At 39.6% G+C, this 15,833-nt stretch overlaps 1 protein-coding gene across 1 annotated transcript; it reads left to right on the plus strand.

The window, feature by feature from the left end:
- Nucleotides 1–188: 188 nt before the first annotated feature.
- Nucleotides 189–15,830, plus strand: ankfy1 (ankyrin repeat and FYVE domain containing 1). The gene is made up of 25 exons (XM_079605568.1): nt 189–341; nt 2,409–2,613; nt 4,073–4,191; nt 4,356–4,491; nt 5,177–5,300; nt 5,829–5,978; nt 6,381–6,546; nt 6,744–6,948; nt 7,081–7,149; nt 7,698–7,897; nt 7,989–8,086; nt 8,687–8,897; nt 8,988–9,086; nt 9,164–9,317; nt 9,858–10,026; nt 10,159–10,277; nt 10,870–11,026; nt 11,171–11,371; nt 11,802–11,978; nt 12,090–12,237; nt 12,321–12,411; nt 13,528–13,652; nt 13,774–13,920; nt 14,010–14,100; nt 14,272–15,830. The coding sequence occupies exons 1-25, from the start codon at nt 332–334 to the stop codon at nt 14,405–14,407; spliced, it is 3,507 nt and encodes a 1,168-aa protein (XP_079461694.1). The 5' UTR covers nt 189–331; the 3' UTR covers nt 14,408–15,830.
- The last annotated feature ends 3 nt before the right edge of the window (nt 15,831–15,833 follow it).

Raw genomic sequence — 15,833 nt, forward strand, 5'->3', positions numbered from 1 at the left:
TGAGACTATTATTCAACAAACTAGACCCTATTTTTAGAAAGGGTTTGGGAATGTGCCAAAGAGGACATTTATCTAAATATAATTCCTTATCCCTAATATATCTGCAACAGTTACACACAGGCTGATGGTCAGAATTAAACTGAAATAAGACTGAATAATAAAGACCCCGTGTAACAGTTGTTTTCCTTGCCACAAAGACATGCACTTTTTTCCCCCTTCAAATCTGCACTTTACAAACGTAATGTATCTTTGCTTGCATCACGCTCCTCCCAAATCAAATCCTTCCTCCCGCGCTCTCTCGCGATATTAGGCGACGAGCCACGGATCCAACATGGCAGAAGGTATGAGGATGGTTTCTTTCTTATTTTTCACGCCCTTTCTGTTTAACACCTACAGCTTCTATTTCTTTACACGACGGACAGGCCTAATACTGCATTTAAGTGTTATCACCACAGCCATTTGGTGATAAATATTGCATAACGCTGAAACGAACCACTTTATTGCATAGATTTTTGTCCAGCCTAGCTGGTTACAAGTCAGGTGGTGGGCTGGGCGGTGGTAGTAATAATTCGCCGGGTGATTTGAGCTCTCATGTAAAGCGATATCCAATGATTCCTTTTTCATATTAGATATTCAGCTGCATTTAACGTTAGCGCATATCATACAACACTGTTATACTTTTGAAAGGTAAATGGTTGATTTTAGAGACATTTTCGTCCTATATTCTCATTTTGCGCTTGTTTTCCCAAGTAATTTTAATCAGTATATAGCCTTTTTAGTCTTGTCTCAGTCTTTTGTCATCACCCTGAATGAGTAATTTATCTGGCTTTGTAAATTGATTATCTGTCAATACATTGCTCTATTTAACAGCAAGGGATATGTAATAAAAATTAATGTAACTCGACATTTATATATAATAACAGTAGAAAATAATTTTATAGCTCTGCTTTGTTGATTTTTATAAATAATTTTCATATCACGATTGAATTTAGTGACGTTGCAGCAGGCGTTAACCGTTACTTTTATCAGCTGATGTGTGACATCTCCCTTCTTTATCATCCCTCAACATGTTGTAAAATCATAATCAATTTAAGTGGAATTGCCTTCAAACTGCTTAAGAGCACTTTAGCTGTCTTTCTGTCATTTTGTTTTACTTAATAATAACAGGCTAGCGAAGTTTTATTGTACTATCAACACAACCATGTACGTTACGTTAACTTAGTGACGAGCATATTGGTTCAAGCCATGGTTACTTATCTTTGTAATATTTTGTACCTTACCTTTTGTACCTAATTTTCTGTACCCATTTCCGAATTAGCAAACTAGAACAATTTATTGTATATGAATTGCACAATTTCTTTAAAATGATTTATTCTTCATCTGAGTTCATTGAGTAATTCATGAGCTGTTATAATTCATGTTAATGCTTGTTGGTGATGCAAACAGATTATTGCTTCACAAGGTTTCCTGTCATCTGATTGGCTGGTGAGCTTTTTAAATACTTTATGGGACCTATTTGGACATCTCTGAGTTGTTGATTGCTCAGCATACTGGATTCTTGAATCTAGGCTGAAGACAAATGGCTCACATATTAAACTGAAAACATTCTAATCCTTTGCTTACCACACACACACACACACACAAACACACACAGAGGTTTAATGGTGTGTAATGGTGTAATGACTAGGGTGGGTAGACTTTTCTTTTCAGAAAATGTACAGCTTTGGCATGTTATACTTATACAAGGCGCTGGCTAGCTTGCTGGGGTTTAAAATAAAAAAATATTATGCAGAATTAAAAGATTTTCCTAGATGTCAAATGATAAGACATTACTAGACCAGCTCTCTCAGCACCTGAGCTTATGTGGAGCAAAGGCAAAGTGTAGCCTCAGCATTCTGGAGAGATGAACAGGAATACATTCAAGGAAAGAGGAAGGAAGAGGCTGTATTGGAATGTAGGTTAAATCCTGTGAAATCCTCTAGTCACAGATCCAAGGCAATTACCACATTAAAGATGGCGAGTTTAAAGTAGTTATTTTGGGGTTTGAGTGGAATGAGAGTGAGACTGATCAAGGTTGTATATTAACTTTTGCGTTTGTGGTTATCATGAATTGGACCATGTTAAAAGTTTTTACTTCTTGTAACATGTAAAGGCAGTTTTGCTCACATATCGTAGGTCCACTTCTCCTCCCATGCTCAGGAAGTCTATGTCAGCAGTTTTCATGTGAAATCTGTATTTTGTCCCTCTTTCTCTCGTCTACATGGCATTTCCACTTCCCCTTTTGCTTTACCCATCACATTTGATGGTTTATTCTCATTTGTTTACCCTTATTTTCTCCTTGTTCTCCATGTGCTCATTCCTTTTCTTCCACTACTCCTCTCTCTTCATCGTTTCTGTCATGCCTGCAGAGGAGGTGCAGAAATTGCAGAAGCACCTTGCTCTGCTGAGGCAGGAGTATGTGAAGATGCAGCAGAAGTTGGTGGAGACGGACAGGCGGTGCTCTGTGTTGGCTGCCCAGGCCTCTCTCCCCGGCTCTGTGTCCCAGGCCAGTGACTCCTTCATCAGCCGCCTGCTGGCCATCGTGGCTGACCTCTTTCAGCAAGAGCAGTACAGGTGAGAACTGGACATGAATGCTCACATACTGTTTGGTGAGATGTTGGGTGAATGGTAACCAAGACATTTTCAGGTCATATTTAACCCCAGAAGTGAAAGAAATAAGCAAAAGTAGGATGTTTTGCATATATATATATATATATATTAGGGGTGGTTAATCTGTCTGATTTCCCGATTCGATTCGATTACGATTATTGAAGTCCCGATTCGATTACAGTCGATTTTCGATTATTAACGATTCTCGATTAGCGATTATTGATTTTCCATTTCACAACAGTAAATTCACTACAGTAAAAATCACAACAATAACAAATTATAACAAACTTCAACATATTCTGAATCTCTATTAACATAAAATACGGATGTCCACGCATCACATGTTACAGCTATCCTACCCGCTTTCTTCAGTGATTCCATGACTTCAGTTTTGGTCTTGTTGTAGAGTGTGGGGATCGCTGTGTCTGTAAAATATCTCCGAGATGGGACGTTGTATCTCGGCTCCAAAGTGTGCAACATAGCGCGAAAGCCCTGGCTCTCAACGACTGGATGCAAATCCTTGGCAATAAAAGTTGCGATTGATTGTGTAATGTGGTTTGCCCTTTCCGAGCCGGGTGGAAGCTTTGACAATATTGTTTCCACGCTTCAGAGTTCCGTCTTTTGCGTTCCGTCAATATTCCGTTATTATTGATTTTCAAAAAAAAAAAAAAAAAAATGCGATTTTTGGCATTTGTGAATCGATTCAGAATCGTCCACGTCCGCATCGCGATGCATCTAAGAATCGATTTTTTCCCCCACCCCTAATATATATATATATATATATATATATGTTTGTGGAAATAAATTTTACTGCATTTATTGTGATAAAGTTTAGTTTTTTACCAGCAAGGCTCAAGCTACATACACACACATATAATAAAAAAATTAAATATTATATATCAGTAATTTTTTGCATATTATAAAATATATTTATTGTATTTTTTGTTGTGTTGCGGTATTGAGAATGAAACCAGCATTTAAATGCTCTTAATTGTCATGAAAATAGTCAAAATTCAATTGACAGTTTTATAAGATGCACATTGTAATTGAAAAACAGGATGTAAGCTTGTTTGTGGCCTGTTAAATTTCTGCTTCCACCAAATTATAAAAGTTATGATTTACAGTTTCATTTTGCTTCTCTGTGTATAAAAGCTGGCTGAAAGGTTTTTAATATGTCTGCTGGGTCTATAAAGTTAGGAAGTTCTATTACAGTTGTATTTCTTTTTAGTGTACCATTTATGAGGTTACAGAATGACCTGTCTGAGATTTGAGCCTGGACTGTTGTCTCAGATCTGACCTCACTGAGACCAATGCATAATACATTAGGTCTAATGCGTCAAATGATATGGTAGCTGATTACTGCATATTTCACTGAGATGCAGTGTAAAATCAGTATGACCACCTCCATCTTTTTTTCTCCTAGTGATCTGAAGGTGAAGATTGGAGATCAGAGGCTCAGTGCTCATAAATTCGTGCTGGCTGCTCGGAGTGAAGTCTGGAATTCAGCCAACATGGCCACCACTACAGAACTGGACCTCTCAGGTAACAATGGCTTCTCTGTTTCCTACAACCTGCACTAGAAATGTAGGATGTCTAGATTATTTCGCTGTTTTTTCCCCTTATTGTTCTAATGCAGTATGCAGCAGTAATCCCTCAAAACTGAACTTGTTGGATTCTTTCCTGTACATCCCCATGTGACTTCCTAGATGCCAAACCAGAGGTTGCTATGGCAATGCTGCGCTGGGCGTACACGGATGATCTGGAGTTGAGTGGGGACGACGGCTTCCTCATCGACCTGATGAAGTTAGCCAACCGCTTCCAGCTCAATCTTCTGCGTGAAAGGTGGGAAAGGTCCCTTAGAATAATAATTCACTGGATAGATTTATGACTCATGTTGCAGCTTTACATCTCAGTGTTTTTCACCAACAAAAACACCATGTAACTGCTCTTATCGGTCACTCAATATGTAAAGATTATCACCTACAAGTAAAAAAAAAAAAAAATCACCCCTCAGCATGGATTGATGTGAAGCATGAATTATTTTGGTGATGAATGCTACACTTGATGATTAATACAGCATATGCATCACGCCATAATTTTAGTCACTCTGGTCATGTTCGTCAAATTAAATAGACATTTCCCTGAGAGCATGTGCTCTTTTACCTGGCATTTGCTTGTAAGAGGCTTCTAGTTAAACTGAAGAGTTGCAGTGATTTCCCCATCACCACTGTGCCCTTGAGTCCTCTCCTGTCAATAAGTATGCTTTGGATAAAAGCAGCTGCTTAATGGCAAGCAAACAGCCTATATGTTTGGTGCGTTTATGCTAATGACCAGCTTTTATTTTTGAGCACTGGGTCTGCAGAACAGAAAATATGTCTGACATTTGTCACATATTACTTTGTATAACAGGGCTTGCATAACATGAATAATATTGCAATTAAAATCAGTTTGTGAGTTTCAAAACTGAAATGTTATGTAAAAGAATACAAAGCGAGATCTAAACGTAGATCTTGTTTTTCAAATGCAGATGTGAGAAAGGAGTGATGTCATCAGTGAACGTGAGGAACTGTATCAGGTTCTACCAGACAGCCGAAGAGCTGGACGCCACAACATTGATGAACTATTGTGGAGAGATCATTGCCAGTCACTGGGTGAGTCAGAAGAACAGAGCCATCGTTCTTATCCTTGAAAGATGGGGAATTTGTTCTATAGATGCACCTGGACCCTTTATTTTGTTTGCCAGAAATATACATTCTTGGCATCATTTTATCATCAATAAATATTGATTAATAAATAGATTAGAGTTTCACTGTGAAAGAGCCTTCCTCCATTGAATGCTCTGTTTAAAAGCAGCATGATCTTGTCCTCCTCGATGTTTGGGGTCTTCTTTATAGCTCCTTGTAAACCCCCACAAGTAGTGATGATTTTCAAGGCTATGTCTAAGATCGGATGTAAAGGAAACATTGTGGTGGGTTTACAGACGTGCTCTCTGCTGAGTGAACTAAACACATCAATATCAGCTCAGCAGACCTTGAGCAAGACCTTCAAAAAGACCAGTGGGAGATTTGCATAATTATTACATGTTGTCACCTGCTGTTTTAAAGGAGAAAATCATTGAGAGAACATTTATTCACGCAGAAGGTAGGATTAATATTTACTTTCTCTACCCTCTCAAACAGGATGATCTACGGAAAGAGGACTTCAGTTCCATGGATGCTCAGCTGCTCTATAAAATGATCAAATCCAAGACCGAGTACCCCCTTCACAAAGCAATTAAAGTAGAACGAGAAGATGTTGTCTTCCTTTATCTAATAGAGATGGACGCCCAGGTAAAGAGCCAGCATTGAATCAAAGAAGAGTTCTTGCTTTGTATATCGTGATATAAAAAGTGCAAGGTCCTATATGTAGTGAAATCAATATCAAGTGATGTTTTTCTATGGTTAATGTTTTGCTTTAGGTTTTACATTGGACAACTAGTAGTGACCCAACATACTCAAATATTTCTAGTATAAAAATAAACAACTGCCTTTCAAAAATATAAATATTACTTGTTATATTTTTAATGACTCTCATGCAAAATGTATCTATTTATTATTTAAATAGTTTCAACACAATCATTTAAATAGTTTCAACACAATCATTGTTACCCCTGATTTTTAGCACATTTTTAGCCACTGATAAATGTTTAATCCTCTATTGATAAGCTTGTTTATTTTCATTTCATTCCCAAGTTACCAGGAAAGCTGAACGAACTGGACAGTAATGGAGATTTGGCGCTGGATCTGGCTCTGTCCAAGAAGCTGGAGAGCATCGCCACCACACTGGTCAACAACAAAGCAGATGTTGACATGGTGGACCAGAGCGGCTGGAGTCTTCTACACAAGGCCATCCAGAGAGGTGAGCAATGCTTGTATTTGGGCAGAGGGAATTTTATTTTATGATGAATTTGAAGTTGGCATAAAGTCGGTTAGCTCACAAAAGGCTGAAGGTTTGGAGATCTGTCGTAAATCTTTTGAGATGTTTTTTTTTTTGTGTGTGTGTGGTCTAAATACTGTCCCCGTCCTGTATCTCTCTCTCTCTCTCTCTCTCTTTAGGAGATGAATTTGCTTCCACTTTTTTGATCCGTCACTCTGCGCAGGTGAATGCTGCCACAGTGGGTGCAGTTGAGACGCCTCTGCACCTTGTCTGTTCTTTCAGCCCTAGGAAACACAGTGGTGAAGTTATGGCTGGCATGGCCCACATTGCTGAGGCTCTGCTCAAAGCTGGTGCCAACCCAAACATGCAAAACAGCAAAGGACGGTGGGTAACAAAACATCAAGGGTTTCTTCTGCAATAATGAGTTTTGGGATTATTTTATCTGCAATACTGTTTTTTTGGGAGTAAAGCTTATTCATTGTATTCATGACCTGGTTTTATTTTTCTAATTCTTAGGACGCCATTACATGAGGCTGTGGTGTCGGGAAATGAAGCCGTCTTTAACCAGCTTCTACAATGCAAACAGTAAGCTTAAACAGGCTTTATCTGGGCGAATTCGAAAAACTGCGTTTTTGTGCCCCTGAAGGGAACTTTGGGGAGAGGATGCCATTTGTAGTGCCATTCCAAACAAAAGTGAATAGTTGAATCCCCTCACAAAGGGCCTCTCCACGTCTGTTAGCTAGGGGTACATACAATGGTCACTTTAAATACGAAATTTGATCGTTTATGGTCATGTGACCCAGGGTGGTGAATCCTCGCGATTCATTTTAAAGCCAGATGGAGGGAGAGTTCGAGGTCACATTTAAACATGTATTCAAAAATGTACAAATGCAAGAGTCTAATGTGGGATAGTGTATCCCATGATGCATTACTTCACCTGTGATTTGTAATCTTGACTTGGACTGCCTTAATCACTGTTTTTTCATGTGTTCTGATAAAAAAAGTATACATTGTATACTGTTCAGTAAGCTAGTGTTCTGAACATGGAGATAGTTACCTCGGTACCTTGGTGTAATATTGTCCCTTTCTTGTTTTCTTTTTGTAACAATGCAATCCCTCCCCTTCCTGCTTAGATTGGACCTGGAGTTGAAAGATCACGAAGGTAGCACTGCACTGTGGCTGGCCCTGCAGTACATCACTGTGTCCTCTGACCCCTCCGTGAACCCTTTTGAGGATGAAGCTCCTGTTGTGAACGGAACCTCATTTGACGAGAACAGCTTCGCAGCAAGGCTTATACAAAGAGGGAGCAATCCTGATGCACCAGACTCCAATGGTATCAAACGTCTTGCACTTTATAAAATGTTTATGTGTCCCTTTAGTCATTACCCATTTTATACCTGCTAATCACGACATCTCCTCCTCAGGTAACTGCCTCATGCAGAGAGCCGCTATCACAGGAAGTGAAGCAGCCGCTATCTTCCTGGCCACACATGGAGCTAAAGTCAACCACACCAACAAATGGGTGTGTGTGTGTGTCAGCTTTTATTAGAAATACTCTGCCAGTCAAATGTTTTATCATGCATATTCCTTTTACACAATTTAGAATAATAGTGTAGTCATCAAAACTACTAAATAGAAAAAAAAATTAAAGTATGGAAATTCTGCTATGATCCTGAAAAAATATGCATCACACTTTCCACAAAGATATTAAGCAGCACAACTGTTCTCAATGCTGATAATATTAAGTGTTTTTTGAGAACTGAAACAGCATGTTAGAATGATTTCTGAAGGATCGTGTGACACTGAAGACTGGCGTACTAAAAATTCAGCTTTACCATCAGAGAATAAATGATATTTTGATATGTATCAAAATAGAAAGCATGAAAATGAAGAATATTTCAAAATATGACTGTTTTTACTGTATTTTTGAATGCAACCTTGCTGAGTTTAAGACTTAAACATTTTGAATGATAACTTGTATATCAATTTATTAACTAGCAATTATTATAAAACAGGAGTAGTAGTAAAGAGGTGGATTGTCGTAAATGAAAGTTATTATTTGAATTTTTTTTATATTCCTTTTTTCCCTTGTGATTTCTTATGATCACATTTTCATTTGTAGGCTGAGACCCCCCTCCATACGGCGTGCCGCTGTGGCCTGGCAGGGCTGACGGTGGAGTTGCTCCAGCAGGGGGCGAATCCTAACCTGCAGACTGACAGCGCCCTGCCTGACGGAGTCGAGAAGAGCCAAGGAGTCTTCCTCCAGAGCCCGCTCCACCTGGCCATCGTTCACAACCACCCAGATGTGGTGTCTGTCATACTAGAGCAGAAAGGTGAGGGATGAGGGAGGATGATTGATTTGAGTAGTGATTTGTGCAGCTGTGCCATCTCTTGTCATTCATAACTTTATTTTTGATCCATAGCCAATGCACTACATGCCACCAACAACCTGCAGATCATCCCTGACTTCAGTTTGAAAGACTCCATGGATCAGACCGTTCTGGGTCTTGCACTCTGGACAGGTGGGTTCTGCTAAAATCTCCTTCAGTGAGTTCACTGCACATGCAGATCATTTAATGTTTCTTATTTACATTGCTAGGTATGCACAATATTGCCGCACAGCTGCTTGGTTCTGGAGCAGCCATTAATGACACCATGTCTGATGGACAGACGCTACTGCACATGGCTATAAAGAGACAGGACAGCAAGAGTGCCCTCTTCCTGCTAGAGCACCAGGCCGACATCAACGTCAGGTACTAGAACTGCTATAAAAACATTGGTTAGCACTAGCAGACATCCCTTTAGACATGTTTAGCTGTGGAGTTCATGTGGGCAATGAAGGTTCGAGTTTTGGCTGCGGTGTGTATCAATCCCATTCCCTCTGTCATTCAGCAATAAAAATAGTTATTGCTGAATGAGTTGATGCATATAATAGCTGATAATTCGATCATGAAAACAAATCCTAATACTACAAATCATACTTTATATTATATACTAATATTCAACAATATTATTGATTTGACTGCACTGACACTATTGGATGAGAACTGAACTGAGCTGGATAACGAAACCACTGTTTTTCTGCAGAAATGCTTAAATAATTTAATAATCTTTACAACTAAATTGAATCAACACTGAACTGACTTCAGCTGAACAATGACACCATTTTCTTTTAGAGCTGCAGTACAGCCGAAATGAACTGTTTGCATCATTGAATAATTTTCCTGTTATCGCTGTGAAACTGTTTTGAAACAATCTGTATGTATAATGAAGGTGACTTGACTTGACTTTAGGACCCAGGAGGGGCAAACGGCTTTGCAGTTGGCAATCAGTAACCAGCTCCCTTTAGTAGTGGACGCCATCTGCACAAGAGGAGCTGACATGTCAGTGGTGAATGAGAAGGGTGATCCTCCACTCTGGCTGGCTTTGGAAAATGGTTTGGAGGACATTGCGTCCACATTGGTGAGAACTGCATTTTTATTTTTATAGCATTCGTTTTCTTAACTACCTTAAAGCTTGTTTTGTCATATTTTTAAATAATGCTTGTTTATGATGAGTTTATTTGATTTGTCAGTTATGTATCTTTTGGATTAGGTCAGGCACGGGTGTGATGCAACTTGTTGGAGTTCAGGGCCTGGAGGCTGTCAGCAAAATCTTCTACACAGAGCCATCGATGAGAACAACGAGGTCACTGCTTGCTTCCTTGTACGCAGGTTTGTACACCTCTCCTTGTTTTCTCTTGCTTCAGAATTCGTGTTTTTAAGAGTTTGTATGACAATTCATCAAATTTATATTTTCAATAAAAAACACCAACTAAAAAGGTGCTTCATTCCTATAGAGTGCTGCAGGGATGACATATTTGTGCAGGCTAAAACCCAGAAACTAGTTGGCATTTTGACACTTAAATAAGATTCTTTGGTTAACATAAGTTCAAGACATATTCACAAAAGTTGGTCATTTCCAAAGATTATCCTAATGAACAAAACGTGTAATAATCATAAACTTTTGTTAGTCACAAGCTCACTTTTTTACAATGAGCCAAAAGCCAATGGAAAAATCTCACTGCATTTGTCAAAGGAACCAGGGTGATGCTAACTTTCAGGTTGTCCTACAAAAATACGTCATCACTGCAGCACTCTATTCAGGCTATAATTAAGACATTTTATACAAGGTTTTAAAAGCTTGTATAAAAAATAGAATCCTCAATTGTTTAAAAAAATCTAATAAAATTATTTGCGTTATGCAAAAAGTGGCTGTAGAAGTTTTATTTCCCCTATCATAAATGATCTCAACATTTGTTTTCAGTGGCTGTGATGTGAACAGCTCGAGGAGGCCTGGTCCTAACGGTGAGGGAGATGAGGAGGCGAGGGATGGTCAGTGCCCACTGCATTTGGCTTCGTCCTGGGGGCTGGAGGAGGTGGCGCAGTGCCTTTTGGAGTTTGGAGCCAATGTGAACGCACAGGTTGATACGGATATACTGCAGATGCATGCATTCACCCTAGTTCCTCTCTTTTTCTTTAGATGACAGGCTTTATGCAGATATGTTCCATATACTCACTGTTTTCAAATGCCCTGAGAACTGCAATACCCATTTCTCTGCATGCAGGATTCAGAAGGCCGTGCTCCGATCCACGTCGCCATCAGCAACCAGCAAAGCATCATCATCCAGCTGCTCATCTCCCACCCTGAAATCCGATTGAATATTCGAGACAGACAAGGCATGACGCCATTTGCCTGTGCCATGACACATAAGAACAACAAGGCTGCCGAAGCCATCCTCAAGAGAGAGCCTGGTGCTGCCGAACAGGTGTGTGGGCATGATTATATCCACATATATATGGGTAGTCGTGGGCTAATGTTTATAGAGTCAGACTTGTAACCCGATTGCGGGTTGGATTCTCAATACTGGCAGGAAAATGTAGATGGGGGAGTGAATGAACATCACTCTCTTCCACCCTCAATAACCCACAACTAAAGTGCCCTTGAGCAACGAACCTAACCCCCAATCGCTCCCCGGGCACCGCAGTGAATGGCTGCCCACTGCTCTGGCTGTATGTGTCCACTGCTTTCAGTGTGTTTGTGTTCATTACTCACTGCTTATAATGTGTGTGCACTAACTTGGATGGGTTAAATGCAGAGGACAAATTCCGATTTGTCCAAGAAATGACTCAACATTGTTTTGATAATATGTGACGTCACAAGCCACTGAATATTATAAATGTTCTCTCTCTGTCTAGGTGGACAACAAAGGTCGTAACTTCCTGCATGTTGCTGTGCAGAACTCGGACATAGAGAGTGTGCTCTTTCTCATTAGCGTACAGGCCAATGTCAACTCCAGAGTGCAGGACAGTGCCAAACTGTCTCCTCTACACCTGGCCGTGCAGGCAGGATCCGAGATCATTGTCCGAAATCTGGTAAAGCAAAGAGAATAAAAGCGATGGAGGAATTTTTATTTTATTTTTTATTTTCAATTCAAACACTGAAACGTATATGTTTGTTTTCTCTGATGGATGTGTGGACTGTAGCTGCTGGCTGGTGCAAAAGTAAACGAGCTGACCAAGCATCGTCAGACAGCGCTGCATCTCGCTGCACAACAGGACCTTTCCACAATCTGCTCTGTTTTGATCGAGAATGGCGTTGACTTTGCTGCCGTAGATGAGAATGGAAACAATGGTAGACCATTGTGCTTATTTAATTAAATATTCTTGAATGACTCAATTACATTTCACTCATTTCTTTATATGTCCTTCTACTAGCACTTCATCTGGCTGTGATGCAGGGGCGTCTGAATAATGTGCGTGCGCTACTCACTGAGTCCAACGTAGATGCTGAGGCCTATAATCTCAGGTTTGACTTAAAATATATTACTCCACACTTAAAGGTTAAGTATGTACGATTTTTTTGTTAAAATGCATTATCTTAACCCCGTTTATTGTTCATTGACTACTATTAGTATGCCATTCATGGGTTTATCTCCCCCAAAAGTGTAAACATTGAGCCTCCCAGGCACCATCTAAACATTGAGAGTGATCCGCTCAGATCTGTCAATTACTTTCCAGCTCATCCAATAGTGTGAGTTTAGGGCATGGCTACTGTAGCAGGCTGAGTTAGAGGGTGTTTAGCCGATGTGGGACCCTGGCTGACACTTAGGAAAAGACATTCAGCTTTGGTTACAGAAGCCAAATTGCATTTAGACCTTCAAAGATAGAACAGGTCATGAACATGTCAAAGCGAACAGGGCATTGTGCTAAAATCGAAAGTGGCTCAGTGGCCCATGTAGGTTGTCTACAAACCAGAAGGTTGGTGGTTCAATCCCCGGTTCCACCTGACCAAGTGTCGAGGTGTCCATGAGCAAGACCGCGCCTTGCATGGCTGACACCGCCGTCGGTGTATGAATGAGTGAGTGAATGGGAGAATGTGAGGCAATATGTAAAGCGCTTTGGTGGCCATTGGGTCTGTGAAAGCGCTATATGAAATGCAGTTCATTCCAGAAAGACAAACACTTGTTCCAGTTTAAATCGTTTACTTTGTGTCCCAATTAGAGAGCCTCAAACAGCTGTGGTGCATCATATCAAGAAATGCGCGCAGTTCAGATACGTTGGATGGGTTTAGCGAGACTATTCAATTGCTTACTCATGACACAGCGATAGCTACACATCTAAAGTATTCCTAATATATTGGACCTTTTATTGTAAGTAGCTTACTTTTACCTGTTGAGACATGTCTTCACAAGCACCGTAAGAGCTGTGATTGTGATGTTTGAGTTGGGGAGGTGTGATGCACGAAAGGTGTGTTTGCAAAATTGAATAGTTGTAATTTCACTAGTGTAGCAGAAACTACATACTTCACCTTTAAACTCTATATGTAATATATTAGTTATTATTTACCACAAAAAAATTCAAATAAATTGTGCATTATTCATGGACATTCACTAACTTTTTTGCCTTATTTTCATTTGTCTAGAGGTCAATCTCCCATGCATGTCCTCGGCCAGTATGGGAAGGAGAACGCGGCAGCCATCTTTGAGCTGTTTTTAGAATGCATGCCTGAGTATCCCCTAGATAAACCTGACAATGAGGGGAACACAGGTTGGTGAAGCACAAGCGGTTTGAGAATGTGCATTTTTAAATGGATAATAATAAAAATAATGCCATTTTTCTTGTCAGAAACAAACACTGGATCAATGATTGTTGGTTTTTCTCCTTTCAGTGCTTCTGTTGGCCTATATGAAAGGAAACGCTAACCTGTGTCGTGCCATCGTGAGGGCTGGAGCTCGACTCGGCGTCACTAACAACCAGAGCATCAACATCTTCAACTATCAAGTTGCCACTAAGCAGCTTCTATTCCGTCTGCTAGGTAAAAGATACAGGTTTAGTGTTTCTACGACATTTACAATTCTTGTAGTAGTTATACCTAACTAGTCTTTTGTATCATGTTTTGAAAAGACATGCTTTCCAAAGAGCCCCCGTGGTGTGATGGATCAAACTGCTATGAATGTATAACCAAATTTGGAGTCACCACCAGGAAACATCACTGGTATGTAGCCAACTAACTGAGTTTAATCTGTCTGCCTTTATAAAGAATAAAGACCTTGTTTCCTCCTTTCATTTTCTTTTCAAACCATAACTCTTCCCTCTGTTTATGATGTTTTGTCATCTTCCCTTGTCCTAACAACCCATTCTTTATTGTCTTTTCTTTCTCTCATAGCCGCCATTGTGGGCGTCTGCTCTGCCATAAGTGCTCTATAAAAGAGATCCCCATCATCAAATTTGACCTGAACAAACCTGTGCGTGTATGCGACATCTGCTTTGATGTGCTGACATTGGGCGGCGTGTCCTCCTAACACACTAGAGGTACTTGAAGGACTGGCACCAGCCGAGCGGAGTATGAACCCACAGGCTGTGCCTAGCTCTAAAAGGATGGAGAAATGGAGTAAGACACATTGAGAAGAAGAGCCCTTGAACAAAACCATTCCATTCTTGTCAAAGGAAAAAATACAACCATAACAATGTGTTTGTTCTAGCAGTTCTTTTTAGAACCAAAATATTAAAACAAGTGGAATGCAGATGTAAATGTAGTTCCGAGTTCAGCTTTCGACAAAAACCAAGTGTGATTGAGAAGGGCAAGTATCATTTACTACAAAAAATTAAAAGAAAAAGAACCATAGGGGTTTTATACAGGGCTAATGTGCTACATGGGCAATTATGATTTAAATATTGCTTAATTTCCCATTAGAATGACAAGACTAGTATGATTCCCACATGCAATCATGCTGTCAGCAGTCGAATTGACTTTCTACAGATTGGTCGATCAATATTTCAAGGAAGTTTGTTTGGTATTGAATGTTGCTTGCTATGAAAGGATCTATAAAAGGTAAGTAGTGTGAAGCCTTAATCATACTGTGCAGGGTCTTTGAGGTGTTAGATTTAGGTTTTGAACACATTTTAACCTCCGGAGAGATACAGGCAAGGACATTTCTCTGGAGTTCAAATCAAAACACTAAGAGAGAGATGGAGAAATATACCTTGCTGGGTTATTAGTAAAATGATCACTCAATCATGTATTAATCTGCATATTCAGTGGACTTTATTTTAACTGATCCATTAGAGTTAACGTCATACTAAAATTTGAGAAGCACTTCAGATGTGTAAGTGTTCTTGATGTGGGATTCAAACTGTTGCTTGTGATTCTATTAAGTCAGACAGGTGCAGAAATACAAGCGCAGAATTATGATATGCTTACTATGCATATGCATGACATTTGTAGCCTGTTATTATTGTCATCATTACATCATAAATTACACTATTCATTTCTGATCACCAAATGATACATTCCAGTTAACATTTTCAAAAGTCTTCTTGGTGGCGTAATGCGTCACATTATGTTTCCTCTCATATTTTAAATGCATTTTCATGTCCATGCTTAACAGGTGCACTTTATCAAAGTTTTTGTTTTTTACATTTCTGATCACATTTCAAAGGAGATTGGTTTGTTTGTGGGGGGAGGGCAGGGAAAGGGCCAAGTCCACAGTCTGTTATTGGTATTGTTAAACTGTACAGATAAATGTATAATATTTTTGACCACTACAACTGTTTTGTACTTAATGCAGGTTGTGCTTTTTTTGTCTATGTGACAAACCTACAATTGGCCTCTGTTTAATCTTTTCTGCATATTGTATGGTATCTGTATGCTCAGATATTTAGCCTGTCGCCGCCTCTAGTATCCTTTTCAAGAAAGGGAGGACAACTTTACATAAAGGACCATTGAAA

The sequence above is a fragment of the Phoxinus phoxinus genome (genome assembly GCF_949152265.1).
Source record: "Phoxinus phoxinus genome assembly, chromosome: 3".
Lineage (NCBI taxonomy): Eukaryota > Metazoa > Chordata > Actinopteri > Cypriniformes > Leuciscidae > Phoxinus > Phoxinus phoxinus.

Bases quoted from the DNA above. Each gene is read 5' to 3' on its own strand.
- ankfy1 (XM_079605568.1), top strand. The intron at 4,492-5,176 runs GTGGGAAAGGTC...TTTCAAATGCAG, and splicing joins CTCAATCTTCTGCGTGAAAG to ATGTGAGAAAGGAGTGATGT. The intron at 6,949-7,080 runs GTGGGTAACAAA...TCTAATTCTTAG, and splicing joins ATGCAAAACAGCAAAGGACG to GACGCCATTACATGAGGCTG.